The 17,494-nt window shown below is 42.4% G+C and overlaps 2 protein-coding genes and 1 long non-coding RNA gene across 14 annotated transcripts in view; 1 reads left to right on the top strand and 2 right to left on the bottom strand.

The window, feature by feature from the left end:
* The window catches only part of ST8SIA5 (ST8 alpha-N-acetyl-neuraminide alpha-2,8-sialyltransferase 5), a 76,294-nt gene extending 72,853 nt beyond the window's left edge, over positions 1-3,441 (bottom strand). For all 3 annotated transcript variants that reach the window (XM_027446982.3, XM_072031577.1, XM_027446983.3), the window contains exon 1: positions 3,328-3,441. The gene's annotated coding sequence lies outside the window, so the exon portion shown is untranslated. The remainder of the gene's footprint in view (positions 1-3,327) is intronic.
* On the top strand, positions 3,376-12,705 carry LOC101800578 (uncharacterized). The gene is made up of 3 exons (XR_011806012.1): positions 3,376-3,622; positions 8,983-9,180; positions 12,321-12,705. It is a non-coding gene; the product is annotated as an uncharacterized lncRNA (long non-coding RNA).
* A 1,591-nt stretch (positions 12,706-14,296) lies between these two features.
* The window catches only part of PIAS2 (protein inhibitor of activated STAT 2), a 35,793-nt gene continuing 32,595 nt past the window's right edge, over positions 14,297-17,494 (bottom strand). For 5 of the 10 annotated variants that reach the window (XM_072031567.1, XM_072031568.1, XM_038171448.2 and 2 more), the window contains one exon: positions 14,297-16,211. In XM_072031567.1, coding sequence (XP_071887668.1) covers positions 16,029-16,211 — 183 coding nt within the window. In that variant the 3' untranslated portion in view covers positions 14,297-16,028. The remainder of the gene's footprint in view (positions 16,212-17,494) is intronic. The other 5 variants (XR_011806009.1, XR_011806007.1, XR_011806010.1 and 2 more) reach the window with 3 other exon arrangements.

The raw sequence follows: 17,494 nt of genomic DNA, 5'->3' as shown, positions 1-17,494 counted from the left end.
TATCTTAGTCAATATATTTGAAAAAGAGACAAATAGGACACTGGATTTACAGAATGTACCAAGCTGTTAGTTAAGGTGCTGCCATTTTCATCCATGCAGGGTTCAAATCTGAACTGTTCTAGGGAAAAATCATATATATATATATATCTGATATATATATAGGTGAAGGCATAACTGAGCTCTTCAGATACACTGGGAGCTCTCAAGATCCGTGGCAACACTGGCATGGAAATGGACTGCCACCCCTGAGCTAACATACTCCCCGAAAAAAAAAAAAGACAGACATATAATTAAAACAAAACTAGACCAAATAAGATATTTGACTTTCAGGTCAGAGCTGCCTTGTGCTTGGCTAACCTGGAGGACTGCAAGAGAAAGTTCTGCTTGTCCACACAGGTGCCTTTGATAATACCCATCCTCTAAACTACTGAATGTGTCAAAATTAATCCGTATAGATCATGAGACCATTTGGCTCAGTTGCACCCCTGGAGATCCCAAGTACTCCGTGCACTACAAAGCAGGTAACAACTATGTGAATGGAATAGAAAGCAGAATCTAGACCAAAGTGCATCAATCTCTGCATAAGAAAAACATAAGATCATGTACGAAAAAGTGGATCCAAAGTAAAACATGGCAAGTGAAAATGGATGTGAAACATTGAAAGCAGGAAACAGCCCCCCTGTTATATCACAGCTTCTCCTGCTGTATTAATACCTGTAGGTATTAACTAGCAAAATAATCTTTTTCTTGTTTTGAGCACAAATAAAGTTTACTGAAAAAGGACCCTGGCCCTTTGTACCCTCAATACAACAGTGAATCAATACTTGTTACACTTTGAATCTACTTCTTTTCAGAAAACCTCGGCTACACTTTTAACCAACCTCTCTTTTCAAAGTTCCTGAAACTTCCTAAATTTTCTCCTGTCTAGTCTTATTTACAATGCTGGAAACATAGAACAATTAACCACAGATGAAATAATTTTAGATTCTTCTAGGCCATATCACAACATATAAAAAATAAAATCAAGAAATCAACTTGCAGAAAGCAAGTACAACGATAATTTAACACTTCACTTATATGAATGGCACAAGCCGTTGTGCTGTGCTGTTTCTATAGGCATGATTTTTATTCTTCATGTGCATTTTCATTAACTCCACTTATTCATTTTAGCAGTGTTTCAACCAGAAAGGATTTAGTATTGCATTCTCCATATCCATAGCTGAGGATGACACTGGGCAGGAGAGAGGCCAGCAATTGCTCCAAAAGTATGAAAGAAGGCCGTGCTCTTAGTAAAACAGTGGAAGAACAATTAGCACCTGTAAAAAGAATTTTGCAGGCAGTATAAAGGCTAAAATGTACTTTGTGTAAGAGCTGTAATTTTTAAACAGAACAAAAGTCTTGTAAAGAATAAGATACCCATAAAGATAGCAAGCCAGAAAACAAGATTTTTTTTTTCAGAGAGCCTGTTAATTTGGAAGCCATTCAAGAGTTTCATAAGTTTTGTTTTCCTGCACAGATTGGCATAAATTGAAATGTAATAAGACAGATGAAATAAAGTTAATTTCAATTATATTTATAGAATCATGCATGTGCACCAGCTGTGCAAATTGGTCCTAAGATTGCAGGTGTGGGCACGCAGGCACAAGAAAAGCTTGTTTTGTAATCAACCATCAGGTCTCCAGAAAGCTCTCGGTTTTGACAGAGAACTGCACACAGAGCTGAATTTCTGTCTGCCTAAGGAAGTCCATAGCAGTGCTGTCCAATTCTGCGGAAAAAAACCACAGTGCTTCTCTATCTGTTGTAACACAATCAGGTTGATTAGATGCAGCTGTTTGATGTCTGCTTCACAACTCACGTGATCTGATTTCAGTTCGGACAGAGTTAATTTTCCTCCTAGTAGCTGGTAGGGTGCTATGTCTTGGCTTAGGATGAGAAGAGTGCTGATAACACCCCGATGTTTTAATTGTTGCAGAGCAGTGCTTACACCAAGCCAAGGACATTTCAGCTTCTTGCTCTGCCCTGCCAGCAGGCAGGCTGGGGGTGCAGCAGGAGCTGGGAGGGCATTGTGCATCACTTGTTTTGTAAACAGTAGTACTATTATCATCATTATTGTTATTATTTTCTTGTCTTAATAAACTGTCTATCTCAACCCACAGGCTTCACTTTCCCATTTCTCTTCCCTATCCCATAGAGGGAGGGGGGAGGGTAAGCAAACGGCTGTGTGGTGCCTAGCTGCCAGGAGGGTTAAACCACAACATCATACAAGATGCACTACAAGAGGAACAAACCTTTGATTAGAGAAAGTTTGCCATCAAAGTTATTTGGTGAATTTTCTTCTTGTTCAGAGAAGCGGATGACTGTAATAGCACATGCTGTCACAGGAGCTGAATGACAAGAGGTTCTCAGCTATTTTCTTTCTTGAACAAGTAAAGGACTTTTGGTCAGTCATTATTCTTTTCAAGTATAGCTAACAACAAGGCAACAACACATAGGGCTTACAGCCCATGCAATATGAAGATCTCAGATCTAGTTTTTCCTCTGTTATAGTACTGCTTTGAGGAGTATGGTATGACTAATACCTGCTCTTTGATAAAATGAGTAATGCCTTTGAGGCAAGGTGTAATTCTGAGCTCCTGCTGTTTCAAGAAAAGAAAAAAGAAGTGCAAGCCAGAATTTCCTAATCCCATTCTCACTTTCCACTTCTTCCAGAGTGCTTGCTGTTGCTATTTTGATATCTTAAATCTATTTGATTGTATTAAACTTTATCTAATTGAGTAAAATCCTGCAAGCTCTCCTTGGTCAGAAGCTCTGCAGAAAGTACCAGGACAGTACTTTTCCATGCCTAAGGCTGGGAGCAGTTTCTGACCTGTACCACTCCTTTGGCATGATCAATAGTGCCATTTATTCCACCCACGGAGTTTTATATGTAACAATGTATTTTCACCATAGTTGGATTTGATATTGTTCTTTTCAGACCTTCAGTTTTTAGGAAGCACTACTATATAAATTTTCATTTATCTTGATCCCAGAAGCTGGTTAAGACATTCATGCACTCGCTCTGTGCTTGACAACTTAATTACATAATATTTCTAGAAGACATTTTCGGGTGAAAGTCTGTCTTAGGAATGTGAAGTGTTATTACTCTAATGCCTTTAATGACAGCAAGCTATTTTTTGAAGGAACTTGCAGTCTTCGCACCTTAACCGGGAGCTGCTAAACCACTTAACCCACTGCCAGAAGGAACCACCGAGGGGTTTTGGCCCCAAATCCAGCTGCTTTGGCCCCAAACCCGGCTGCTCAGGGCACACACCCTGGTGGAAAACCTACCGCTGGGGTCCAGCAGGAGCCGAGGCTGCATCTCCCCCTGCAGGCTGTGCCCGGGGACAGGGACAAGGACGGGGACAGGGCTCCGCCTCGCGTCCTCCTCACCGCTGCCAGCACCTGAAAAAGTGGAAAGGGATCTGAGAAGAGCCGGGACTCCATTCCCTGTCCCCTCAGCAGAGCGGGGACCCTGAGGGGCTGCCGTCCCCTCTGGACACCGTGGACACGGTGACAGAGCAGAACAGACACCGCCTCAGGAACCCGAATACAGCTGGGAGAGCAGGAGGGATCCACGACCACGGTGAGTGAGGAGGAGGAGGAAGAAGAGGAGGAGAAGGAGGAGAGGTGCGGCTGCCTACCCGCCGCCGTCCTCTGAGGAGCGGGCTCCTGAGGGGGGCGCGGCCGCCATCTTCTCGCCCTGCCCGCTGTGGGGAAGGGCCGGCAGCTCGCCGCGGCACTTTCGGGGAGCTTCGCCTCGTTTCTCTGGCAGCCCGGCGGTGGTGCCGGCCCTCTAGAGCACGGCAGGAGGCTGCTGGGGCGGTGCTGGGCGCGTCCCCTCCCTCCCGGCATCTGAGCTTCGTTTTTATCCCCTCCGAGCTCTGTCGGTGTTAAGGGGGCAGGGGGATCTGCTGCTTCCCCCTCCTGGCGCAGGGCACGGCCTCGGTCGTGTCTGTGTTGCTCACAGGTCAAGAGGAAGCTCTCAGGCTAAACGCTGGGCATCAGAGTTTATAAATACGGGAGATAAAAGCATTTTTTCCATTGAGGTTGCGGAAAGACTTTGCCTGTGTGTGACCAGACATGTCGTACTGTGCACTAACTGTGGGGAAGGATGCCCTGACCTGAAGCAGGTCAGGAGAGACAGGCTGTGATGTGGGGCTAATTTATTTATTTGTCATTTTCCCACTTAGCAAACCTGCCCCGTTGTTTTAAACATAAGCATTTTCACCTGTTTCGAAGCTCTCTTTATCCTAGTGAATGAGAATTTACCAACCTGTCTCTGTGACGAGCAGATGCTTGTGTGGCTTCGCATTTCCTGGATCTTCAGTTTTATTCCTGTAATCTTCTGCTGTACAACTGTCACCACCTTGTGCTGAAATGGGCAGTATAGTCACCTACTCTGCTTCTATAAGCATTTTAATCTTCTTTGCTTTTAGAAGATGTATTTCTGACCTGAGGCTGTGATGCGATGAGGCTGCGCCCCGGGGTGCTGCTAGCCAGGGACATGCAGCGCTGCGGTACGGGTTGCCCAAATGGCACACAGTACCTGCCAGGACATCCTTGTGGCTGGCTTTATCAGCCACAAAGCTTGACAGTTTTGGCCAAAGTTATGTTCTCTTTGTAATAAACCAGCAATGTTTCTCCCTCCTGCAAACACCACTGCCTTCTCCTTTACTTTTGCGTGGTGTTGCTCACAGGAGACCTCAGCTTCTCTGCAGCATCATATAGCAAGATAACTTTGATCTGGATGCTACCTCGCACAACGGATAAGAAGCTTTGTAGCAGTTCTACAATGAGAAACAGATTTAAAATTAAAATGGCTATTAATTTTTAATCTGGCTTTGTGCTTTCAGTTGTCTTTGTGACAAAAATTGTTGTGATGCCAATGCCTCTTTCCATTATAGAACAGCACAAATGGTAAATTCCGTGTTGGCATTTGGGTAAATGAAGAGGTAAATGTGTTTATTTACTAATACATATTCCTGAAGTTTCTGCCAGAAAGCTTTGCAAGACATTAATATTAATGCTTGAACAGAGCTCTCTCTGTTTTCTAATATACTATATTTTATTAACAAGCTAATTAGCAGAAACTTAACAATGGTTTACTGAGCTGTATAAACAAGAACAGCTGCTGCGATATGACAAAGTGAACTGAAAGTGAGACAGCAGTGTTACGCTCTTAAAAATTCTTACTTAGGACAATGGATTAACCAAAAGATAATAAAGGTGTGCTTGGCTGTCAGTAGTAACTTCATCTAAATGATCAGTGTTGGTACTGACTGTTTTGGGGGAGCACTCTTAATGACTTTCCTCTGTTTTTTTTAAAGCCAGTGTTGCAGGAGGAGTTGAGAAGGAGTTGAGTAGTATTGGCCTGAAGTTCCTTCTAGACAAAAAACATGGATTTGTGTAGGACGCAGTCAGTGAAGCACTGAAGAATGATTGCATAATCCCAGCAAATCTGAGGGGTACAACCATGATCAGAGCAGGAAATAAACCTTTTAAAAGATTTTTGGATGTCTTTAGATAAGAATCCCTGTCTATAAAGACATCAGTAATAGCCAAATTTTTGGCAGTATCCTGGGTGATTCAGATAGTTGATCCATTCTGGCTCCTTATTATCTTTTAGTTTACTGAAATGGTCTGCAAGTGCCTACCAACTTCACTAATTGTTGATGAATTAATTAGGTAAAGGGAGTGACCACATAGAACAAGTTTGCTGCCCTGTAATGCTACTTAATGATTTCATCAATGACCTAGAAGAAAATTGAAATATAACTACTGATAAAACTTGTAGCTTTTTGTGCAGATAAATTCTATATCAATTTTTAAATAATAATTAGTCTCTGCAAGCCTAATTGCTTGGTAAATTAAATGGTTGTCCAAATCAGTTTGAGGTCAAATGCAAAGAAAAAAGATTTGGGATGATTTTAAAGGAGAAGTGATTGTTCTCCAGCAAGCAGTGACAGAGTGAACAGACTTGATAATGTTTGGTTTAAATAGGAAGCAATGACACTTTTAATAACTTTAGATTTCTGTAGGAGTTGTCTTACACTATGGGGTGGTAACCGAGAAAATCCCATCCTCCGCTACAAATGAGCTTTATTGCTCTGTTGCAGAAGAGGTCATTGCTGGCAACAAATTTACTTCTAGGGCTTTAGGTAAGATTTAAGTATCCTGAGTCTGTGTCCCTGGACACTCTGAGGATAAGAATCCAACTTGAAGATAATTCCCCAGGTGTGGAAGCCACTGGGAAGGAAAGGAGTGGTGCTTGCAGGAGCAAGATAAGGAGCGGTTTTGCAGAGTTCTGTAAAAAGTAGCTTCCTCTGTGCTGAAAGCCTCATGCCAAGTGTGTTGTGTTGTATTCCTGGCAAAAAGTATTGAGGCAGTAATAATTGAAACACTGGAACTTCAGTTTCTGGGAAGGAATGCAGTCTTGTAGTTGAGCAAAAGGATGGAAAGCTTGAGATAATTTTTTTAGTATGTTTTGGGGATTGTCTTGCCCAGAGACTTATCAGCAAAAGTTTTGATGCCGCTTACTGAGGCCTGCCTTTAAACCCCCTTGATAGATGATGTTACCCTTCTGTTGTGGTATAACACAGAGCTTTAGGACCTGGGGTCCTTCCAGCCCGTTACAGGTGGATGTAGATTTCCCTTTTCTTTGCCTTACCCCCTGCCTTCCTCTCCAGTACTGTCTGGCCTTGCTCATCTCTCGTGCTTCTGTGCTCTCCTTTCCTTCTCCATGACTTAGAGCTGTTTTCATCTCAAACCCAAGCTGCTGCAGCTCCACAAGCAATATCACTGTCTTAATGACTTGTTAAATCACCAAACAACTACACCATAAAGCTGACGTTTCACATCCAAGTCTTTTATAATGGTCACTCCATATATCTTCTACTTTTACAACAGGGGGATATGATTATCCCAACTGGAGGGTAAGGCTTTGTTGTTTTTAGGCATGGATCAGGGATTTTACAACTCCAATACCATCCTGCTGCAGACAATATGAACAGCCTGTAGGAGAGCATCCAGTCAAGTGGGAGAAAAATGTGCACGAAGTTTACATTAATGTAAATGGACATTTGTAGGAGGACTGCATGCGTAAAACATAAGGAGGAAAACTGTAACAGTTATCTCTGCTCCCTGCCCCCAAAAAAGACCTAAATTTAACCTGTGTGTTGGAGACTTGCAGACAATGAAAAAATAAAGATTTCAGTTAAAAGTAATATCTAAAGGAATATACATTTTAAAGTAATATTTACACTAAGTAAATATTTATCAATTAGGTGGGTAGTTAGCAAACACGAAGAGGTGGTAGGTGTACTTCTCAACACTTAACTGTTCACATACATGATGAGATGATTGTATGTAGCATAGATGTAGCACTGAATTATCACAGAACAGTGATTTTTTTTCCTTTTTAGCACAGAACAGTATAAAAACAGGGAAAATGTTAAAATTTGAAAAGGATTCTTTAATATTCTTTAGGAACACGCTTTAGCAATTTCCCAGCCCTACTTGTCGAGGCAGCATGATTTTCCCAGTGTATGTTATGGGAATGTGACGTCTCCCGTAAGGACAAGGGCAGCTCACCCTGAGGCTTCCCCCATTGCCAAAGCACAGCTCACCCATGCCACCATCCGGGGTGAAGCTGACACCCACAACAACATCATGGTTGCTGTCAGACCCTCAATCCTCACCCAGAGGCTCCCTACCACATCCCGCCTTGCTCCAAGGGCTGTGCAGGGTAACCTCCCTGCCACACAGCCCAAAGTTGGGATGTGGGGTAATCAAGAAGCAAATCAGAAATGTTACCTGATCTGTACAAAAACCCTGCTTTGTCTCCTACATGTAATCATATTTTTGGCTGAGCTGGGCTGGTTTTTTTTTACTAATATTTTATCCTTGCATGAAGACAGGTTCCAGGTGTTCAGATGCACTCATTAAGACTCAGACTGCATTAGAAACATTTGTTGCTGTAGTGATAGAAATGAGTTTCTTTATTTCTCTGCTAATTACAACTCCATCTTTTTAAGTGTTCCTTCTGGTGTATCTTTCCCCATTAGAGCAACTAGTATGAACTAGCGGTGTGGTGTGTGATTTTTGTGTATGCTTAATATTCCCCATCTTTGTTGTTTTGTTTTGTTTTTGTCTTTTTATTCCCTCTGTGGCAGTTCATGCACTAAAAGGATTTGCAAGAATAACCCCATTAACTGCACTGCTGTGACCTGCAGGTGTCTCTCAGTATGGAATGAGACAAGCCTAGATTAGTAAGATCTCATTGTCCTTTGCTAAGGTGACATGTGTTTAATACATAATTACCAGGGTCAGGTACTTCCTTCTGCAAATCGAAGGAGGAGAATAGCTCTTAGCAACAGGCAGAGTCATTATGGAAATAAGAAAAATTATTTCTGGGATAACATTTGTGAGAAGGGCTCTGAAAATCTTGCATTTCACCAATGAAGTCTTTAAAGAGGTTTTTGGCTGAGGTGAACCATCAATTTCTGGTGTATTGGCTGCAGAAGAGCCAGTTCCTTGCCTAAAATACCAAAAGCCTCGGGAGGTAGGGAGCAGTCTTGGAGGAAGACTTGGCAAAGTGAGGGGCAGCGCTGGGAGGAGAGGAGAGGCCGTTTGTGGGAGCTCTCCTGAGAGCTGCAGCTTGGGTGTGATGCTGCTCCTGTAGCGCTTGGCAGAGACGAGTTGTTCTGTCCCCACGGGGGGATTCTCCCTTTTTGTGGCAGCTAACTCTGAGCTGTATTTTAAGGTGCACCTCCACTCTTTGTGCTTACAAAACCATGTCAAAAACATGAACTATCTGTAATACTTAATGTTATGAACAATTTCATTTCTTCTTTAGATCGTGAATTTAAAATCAAGTAGTAAAAGTTTAAATGTCACATAGACTTGCTTTAAAAAGAAACAAATTTTTTTTCCTTCCCCACCCAGGTGAATTTCACAGAAGACCAGATCTGAGTGCTCATGGACAAGTCCAAAATTAGAAATATGGCTGTGACTGCTCACATTGATCATGGAAAATCAACACTGACAGACTCCTTGGTTTGTAAAGCAGGCATCATCGCTTCAGCCAGAGCTGATGAAACACGGCAAAGATGAACAAGAAAGATGTATCACCATCAAGCCTACGTAAGAGTTTGTTTGCCTCTCTGTGTTGTTTTTTGTTTTTGTTTTTTTTTTTGTTTGTTTTTTTGACTTTTTTTTAATTTTAGCTTGAAGACTAAAAAGATTATTTGCTCAGATCTTTTTCAAGTCGATACGTGAATCAAGTTGTGCATTACAGAACAGAAGTTCACAGTTCCTGTCACCTATCCTCAGAGGGCAAATTGGGCAGTATTGGAGTGCAGCTAAAAGTGATCATCTAGTGATGGCTCTTATCTGTTTCTCACTACCAAGGAAGATGCTTTCAGAAAGATTCTTATTAGTAGCCTTTGTTTTTACTGGATTGCTTACAGACTGATACAGTGTTCCTAAAAATGAGTTTGGTGTCCTTTTAGTATTGCCCCTGTGATATCTGCAAATGCAAAGTTAGCAAGTTGTAAAGTCATTTGAAGCACGGTAAAGGACATTTTTCCATGAAAGAGCCTGGAAAATGTATTTCATGTTACAAATATTTATTTATCACCAAGTACAGCAATTCACATACCATTTTGTCTTAACTATCTTAAAAATGATTAGAAGATTTGAGACCTACTTTAAAAATTAATTCCAGGCTATGGTGCTGGGTGCTGGGAAGGAAATCTACCAGCTCGGTGGCTTAAAAATGTCTTAGCCATGAGGACTGAGGAGTGTGAGTGCAAGTAAAGACAAAAAAGGAGAAGTATTTCACCTTTATGACTCATGAGATATACCATGACAAAGCAGGGGATTTTTTGCAACCTTAATGGTATGTTTTCAAGGAAAGGTGTTTGGTTTTGTTTGTTCAAATCCGATTTTATCAGAAGACTTGTTAGTCATGTTTGAACTTCTAAGATAACGTATGGTGAGATTGTTTGTATAAAATTTGTGTCCTGAAATAAATGCATTTATTACAGAGCAGAGGACCCTGCTTTCTCATACCCAAAGGTTGTTGAAGGTATTTCACCACCCATATGCCATTTTGCCTCACTTTATGCATGTAAACTGCAATCCAGTCTAGTCAGTGTTTGCAGTATTTGGAGACTTCCCATCCTTATGAGGCAGAGAAGGCAAGCAGACCTTCAGAAAGAGGTCCTGAAAGTTGGAGCAAAGCCACTTGTTACACATGAAAAATTTCTCTGAGAGGGGAGCTGCTGTGGGAAGGAGATCAAGTGATCTGGTTAGAATTGTCTAACGCTCTCTGGCTGTGTTTTAGTAACTGGTGATCTGCTAGTTTTATGTAAGTTGATTTTTTTTTGTAGTGCCCAGAAGTGTTTGGTGGGATCTATGGTGTGCTGAACAGGAAAAGGGGACACGTTTTTGAAGAATCCCAAGTGGCAGGAACTCCAATGTTTGTAGTCAAGGCATTCACAGAATCACAGAATCACAGAATCACAGAATCTCTAGGTTGGAAGAGACCTCAAGATCATCGAGTCCAACCTCTGACCTAACACTAACAGTCCCCACTAAACCATATCCCTAAGTTCTACATCTAAACGTCTTTTGAAGACTTCCAGGGATGGTGACTCAACCACCTCCCTGGGCAGCCTGTTCCAATGTCTAACAACCCTTTCAGTAAAGAAATTCTTCCTAACATCTAACCTAAAACTCCCCTGGCGCAACTTTAGCCCATTTCCCCTCGTCCTGTCACCAGGCACATGGGAGAACAGGCCAACCCCCATCTCGCTAGAGCCTCCTTTAATATACTTATACAGAGTGATAAGGTCACCCCTGAGCCTCCTTTTCTCTAGGCTGAACAAGCCCAGCTCCTTCAGCCGCTCCTCATAGGACTTGCTCTCCAGGCCCCTCACCAGCTTCGTCGCCCTTCTCTGGACCCGCTCAAGCACCTCGATGTCCTTCTTGTAGCGAGGGGCCCAGAACTGAACACAGTACTCGAGGTGCGGCCTCACCAGAGCCGAGTACAGGGGGACGATCACCTCCCTAGCCCTGCTGGTCACAGTGTTTCTGATACAAGCCAGGATGCCGTTGGCCTTCTTGGCCACCTGAGCACACTGCTGGCTCATATTCAGCCGACTGTCCACCATCACTCCCAGGTCCTTCTCTGCCTGGCAGCTCTCCAGCCATTCCTCTCCCAGCCTGTAGCTCTTCTTGGGGTTATTGCGCCCCAGGTGCAGGACCCGGCACTTGGCCTTGTTAAACTTCATACAGTTGACCTCAGCCCATCGGTGCAGCCTATCCAGATCCTCCTGCAGAGCCTTCCTACCCTCAAGCAGATCGACACACGCACCTAGCTTGGTGTCATCTGCAAACTTACTGAGGGTGCACTCAATGCCCTCATCCAGATCATTGATGAAGATGTTAAAGAGGACCGGCCCCAGCACCGAGCCCTGGGGGACGCCACTAGTGACTGGCCTCCAACTGGACTTGGCTCCATTTACCACAACTCTCTGGGCCCGGCTATCCAGCCAGTTTCTAACCCAACGAAGCGTGCGCCAGTCCAAGCCAAGAGCAGCCAGTTTCTTGAGGAGAATGCTGTGGGAAACGGTGTCAAAAGCCTTGCTGAAGTCAAGGTAGACCACATCCACAGCCTTTCCCTCGTCCACCCAGCGCGTCACTTTGTCATAGAAGGAGATCAGGTTCGTTCACTCAGGTTCGTACATTCACTCCTGTAAACGAATCATTTGGTAAGATAACCCCTTTTTGTTTGTTTTGTTTTGTTACCCACACACATTTCACCACTGTAGGGTGAAAGGGACTTAAGAATTCCAATTTTATTACCTCCAGTTTTTTTCCTCTTCTCTCTTCACATACTTGTTTCATTGGTTTAAAAGGAATAATTGACCTTTTCTTTTTTTTTTTCTGGCAACCTACTCAATTGGGCTTTCATGCCAGCAGAGGGTGCCAGAAGGATGTGTGGTATCTACTGCAAATAAAGACTTAAGTGTTTTGTCTGGTTCTGTTCCCAAGTTGGATGCAAGAGTCTGTCTTCAGTGGCAGCTGGCAAGAAAATTTGGTATTGGTATATTTAAAAGGAAAATGGGTGTGAGCCTGGAAAGGTAGCACTACCTTACCCAGGTTCTCAAAAAGTGTTTTTAGGGTTCTATCTATGCAGAAATGCACAATAAACCACTATTTTCCATTGTTTAATCATCCTTTTTTTTTTTTTCTTCTTCTTTTTCCCTTTGCATTAGGTTTTACTGCTGACTTGAAGTCCAACACCAGCAGCCAGGCTTTTCCACAGTGTGCCTTTGATTACTGGCAGATTTTGCCTGGAGATCCTAACGATGCAAATTTTCATCCTCTGCAAGTTGTGACTGAAATGCATAAATGCAAAGGCTTGAAGGATGGCATTCCACCTCTAGCTAACTTCCTAGATAAGTTGTAACCGTATCTGTTTCATGTTGTGTGATACACTGCCCGGTTTTGTCCTGAGACCATTTCCTCATAAATCCAAGGAATAAAATGGAAAGTTTTTAGAATATCACATTGAATACACACAGTCTTAACATATTGTGATTGTGGCATAATTACCTACTAAAAAAAAATAAAAATAACGTGTTACTTTGGTTTATGGAATTGTTGTTGTCTGTATCTTGTCTGTGATCATTGCTGCCTGTAGCAAAAATACACAAAAAGCAGTTGTTCTTTCTAATGTTGTACTTTCCAGTTTGCCTAATCTGCAATTGTTTTCTAACCTAGGAAGGAGCTCCTTTCATTGCTGCTCTTGCAGAAATTCTTGTTGAATGATCAGTTTTTGTCCTCTCAGACAGAAGATGCATTCACTCATTTCCAAACTTGAATCCTCTGTTGTTGAAGACTGATAGCAAAAGGCTTGCAGTCACAGGTAAGCTTCCTAGCATCCAGAGCCTAGACTTAAAAGGAGATTTACAAGTGGAAGTGCCGCAATTCTTGCTGCTGCACAGGTACAGAACCTCATGTGGTCTGTGCTGTATCATTAGGCAAAGCCCTGCCAATATGACATAATTGGTTTGGACAGCTTTGTAGAAGCATGGAAGCTTGTTAAACCAGTTTGAGCTAACAGTCCTCAGGTATACAGGTATGACCTCTCTGAGGCACACAGCTAGCCCTACTAAATAAGATCACTTTCAGCAAATGCAGAAAAAGATGCGGCATACACATGGGTGGAAAAAAGGGCGTTCTCTTGCAGCACGGCTGTGTTTGTGTGATGTTTTTTTTTTTTTTATGTGTGATGGTCATTCTTCAAGTCCTTTCAGAGAAACAGATACTTCTATAGCAGAAAGAGGTAAGAAGTCAGACCTTTTCTGCAAGATGTTCTCCTGTCCAAATTACTTTGATAAATAGTCAGATGTATTTTAACTTCCATGTAGGACTTGTTTAAGGAAGAGTAAAGCAAAAACTAATCTAGATACAATGGACAGGTGGGACAGGTGTGCTTATCAGAGGAAGCACACCTGGAATCAAGACCTGTGCCATTAAGCTGGGATTCCCAGTCTCCTCTGCACCCACCACTACTTAAATGAAGGCTTTATTTTCTGGTGGAACAAAAAAAAGAGTCACGACTGTACCACACTATTTCAGCTCATTGATGCATATCATCCACAAACAAGTAAATTAAAGGATTTAAGTATTACTAAAGCTTGATAATTACTGTGTTTATGTCAACATGGTAGGAAAACTACGCTGTTCACGTTAACGCTTGCCTCACACTGCCCTAACAGTTTAGCTCTCTCCTAGATGGGTAGAACTCGCATCCCTTAAGTTTGCATTTGATAGGGCTGGCATAGGTCTAGAAGAAGGTTTATCGAAAATTAACAGCAGCTGCAAAAGTCCTGCCCTGACTGGTTAGAGAACACAGCCCTCCATCATCTGTCAACTGGACACATCAGGTGCTTAACAATATTCTAACTGTATTTTATAAATACCACCAATGTTTTAGAGCGTTATGTCCTAAAAATAGCACTTACCCTTGCATTAAGTTCTCTGAATTATTTGTAAGATGCTTACCTCTCTTCAGCCAGATCGGTTTGTGATTAATAGCACAAACAGCATCTTCAGTAACAGGTAAGTTTTAAACAGTTTATTCACAACGGCTCTCAAGCCTCTCCCCCCTCTGTTCCTAGTTCAAGTTATTGTGCAGTTATGATGCAGAGAGCACTGATCAGCTGCAGGGCATTAGGAAAAAAAATTCATAAGTAGCATGGCTTTATTGGAAATAAATCATGCTAAAAACTGATCCTTAACAGGTACAAAAACTTAACAGATAAGGAAAGGAGAAGAAAATGGATGCAATATTAAGACCAACCGGTGAGTTGAAGATTGATGTGAAAGATAATACAAAAAAGGCAATGAAGAATAGCAATGCAGCATTACAGATGGGAGTACAGGGCAGACGAGAGGTACAATACATCCTGCTTCAATATTTCTTATCCATATATTTAGTTCAAATACTGTAACAGTAACGGAAGGCAAAAAGCACCAGACATCTGACTAAAGAAATACAAAAATACAGAACAAAATTAGGGCAAAATGAACGCTGGTAACTAGGGAGAAGAGTAATCTCAAATACAGTTACTCAGAAACAACACTTGGAAAAGTTACTATGTCAACATATATAGACAATATCGTTTTTCCAGCTCTGTGGAAATCACTTGATTTTCCTGGTCTGTAACCTCTTCCAATACAGTACTGCCAACATTATCCTTAGAAAGGTGCAAGGAGACACCGCATATACTGAACAAAGCAGCAAATTCAGAGTAGTAAAAGAGGAGGAAGTTGCTTCTAGCTGATTACATGGCCTTTTAATCATGGCTTTTCTACTGCAGGACAAAGCATCATTAAATCCTAACCTTAGTTCCAGTTTGGTGGGAACAGTGTGCAGCTACAGCTTTTTTCTTTCCAGAACCCATGATACCACTGTAGCAAGTCAGACTGCAGCATGCCTAAGCAGAACACAGTAGTTAACTGAAGTGGCAAAGCCATGGGCAAGGCATACTAGAAAGCAGTTCTGCTCTGGAGAAAGTAATCACTGCAGTCTCCACATGGGTACCATAGAAAGCATGCAACTCAGTGGTGCATCAGGGGGAGCTGGTAACAGCACAGAAGGGCACCAAGGACTTTAGGGAGTTGAAAGGTTTCCTTTCCATCACCTCTTAAAGTTACCAAACCAGAAACTCAACTATGGCTCAACTGTGCGTAGTTTGGGGGTTTTGGTGGTGATAGGGAGGTGTCCCACTTCTGACATGGCAGCACACAGAGGTTGTATAATGCAAGGTTTGCATAGATAGTTTGTTCCCTCCCCAGCTCAAAACACAGTAAAGAGGAAGAAGTCACAGTTTGGAGTGTTACATTTGTGAACAACGTGAAACCAAGGAAAAAACATTTACAGAGGCTTTCCCTACCTTCCCCAGTAAGGGGAAAGTGGGGAGCAGGAAACATAAAACACAAGTCATGGCTATTTCACAAAGCTTCGTTGTCTTAAATGAAGTTTATTACAGGCCCCAGTGAAAATATTAAAAACTCACCAATGCATATACTTCTGCACCATTGTCCAGGTTGTTGTTCTAGAGTGGTTAAGTGCCTTTTTATTTTAAAAAAGTTTGTTTTTACATTATTGCTGCGTTTTACAACAAAATTAAAAACCATTTGTGGAATCTATCCAACAACAAAAACTCAGTTTCCCCAGAACAGGCCAGAAGCATAGAAGCATGTTCTGAAGGGGCCTTTTCTATATCAGCTACTTAACGAGCAAGAAAAGAAAAATCTATCACTTCTGTTCCTAGTGAAGATGAGTTTACTCCATTTCTGGAAGGCAAATCCTTTCAATAAATATCAGCGAAATTTCCGAGATGCTGAAGTTCCAGAGATACAACAAGCAGCTCTGTGCAATTTTTCCTGGAGTTCCAAGGCTGCCTCTTGTTTCAGTCCAGTGAGATGATGTCAGGAGCACTGCCTCCGCTGCTGGTTATAACTCCTGTCTCGCTCCTGCTGGAGGAGCTAACGTGCGTGCTGCTCTCGTGGTGACTGGTTGATGTGATGATGCTGCCAGGCGTGCTGCTTGTTAAGGTTGAGGTGAGACTATCCAAAAACATAGGAGGACAGTACTGTTTGAAACAAACAATGAAGAATGAAGAGACTAACTGCACAAGGGAAATGTATGCTCTGAAGATACATCTTCCCTACAACACGCACAAAACAGGTTACTAGCAGAACTTCATTAACACATGCACAGCAAGACCAGAGTTCTGCAAAACAGCAAGTAAGCAAGCAGAGGTGGTAGCACAAACCCTTCCTTCCTCACCCTCCCTGTTATTTCTCCTGTGAGCAGGCTAGCTCAAGCATTTACGGGCACATTAGGAAACACTACCATGACCATGGCCCTCACCACAGCATCCAAATGGAAACCTGTAATGAATGGCATTCCCTAAGAGTCCATACTGGAGCCAGTACTATTTAGTATCTCCATGAATAAATTTAGTATATTTGTTAACAACGTGGGTAGTGGGATGGGGTGCACCCTCAGCTAATCGCAGGTTAACACCAAGCTCAGTGGTGCATTTGATGCACTAGAGAGATGGGATGCCATCCAGAGGGACCTTGACAGGCTTGAGGAGCAGACCAAGGTCCTGCACATGGGTCAGGGTGATCGCCCACAGCAGCACAGACTGAGGGAGGAATGGGTTGATTGCAGTTCTGCTAAGAAAGACCTGGGAGCGCTGGTGGACAGAAAGATAGATACGAGCTAGCAGTGTACTTGCAGCCCAGAAAGCCAATCATATCCTGGGCTGCAACTCAAGGGCAGCAGGTCAAGGGGGGTGATTCTCCCCCTCAGCACTGCTCTTATGAGACCCCAGGTCTGAATACTATCTTAGTTAGTGAGACAGTGTTCCCCCTCAAAGGTTGTAGTCCATCTGTGATTCTTACTGTAACCAGATTCTTACGTTCTTAACTGTATCAAGTTTGTTTCCAGGAAAGGAAAAGCACTAACTGGTTACTTTGGACCTACAAAATTTCTATAAACTCTGTTGGCTTTGGATTGTAAGTAAGGCATCATTAATTGCGCTAAGGAATTTATGAAAGTGTTTGGTAACATGCCCAAACTAATGAAGATCCCATCATTAGAAATCAACATCATTAGAACTCAATCCACAAGTGATACCAAAACCAACAGTGAAGTATGCTTACAAAAATTAATCTGGCCTGCAGATACAGTGTGAACTAAGAACATAAATGCATGCTTGTATTCATGGCAGCAGCACATGTGTAAGTATCTGCTGCTGTAAGGCAAAGAGAAACTACCAGTAGTTTCCTGTGCCTGGATTTATCATAGTGAAGTCACACTGAATCCTCACTTAATGCATCTTTTCTTTTTACAACCTCTTGTTGG

Source organism: Anas platyrhynchos, chromosome Z (assembly GCF_047663525.1).
Source record: "Anas platyrhynchos isolate ZD024472 breed Pekin duck chromosome Z, IASCAAS_PekinDuck_T2T, whole genome shotgun sequence".
NCBI classification, from domain to species: domain Eukaryota; kingdom Metazoa; phylum Chordata; class Aves; order Anseriformes; family Anatidae; genus Anas; species Anas platyrhynchos.
This window is presented reverse-complemented; position numbering and strand designations above follow the sequence as displayed.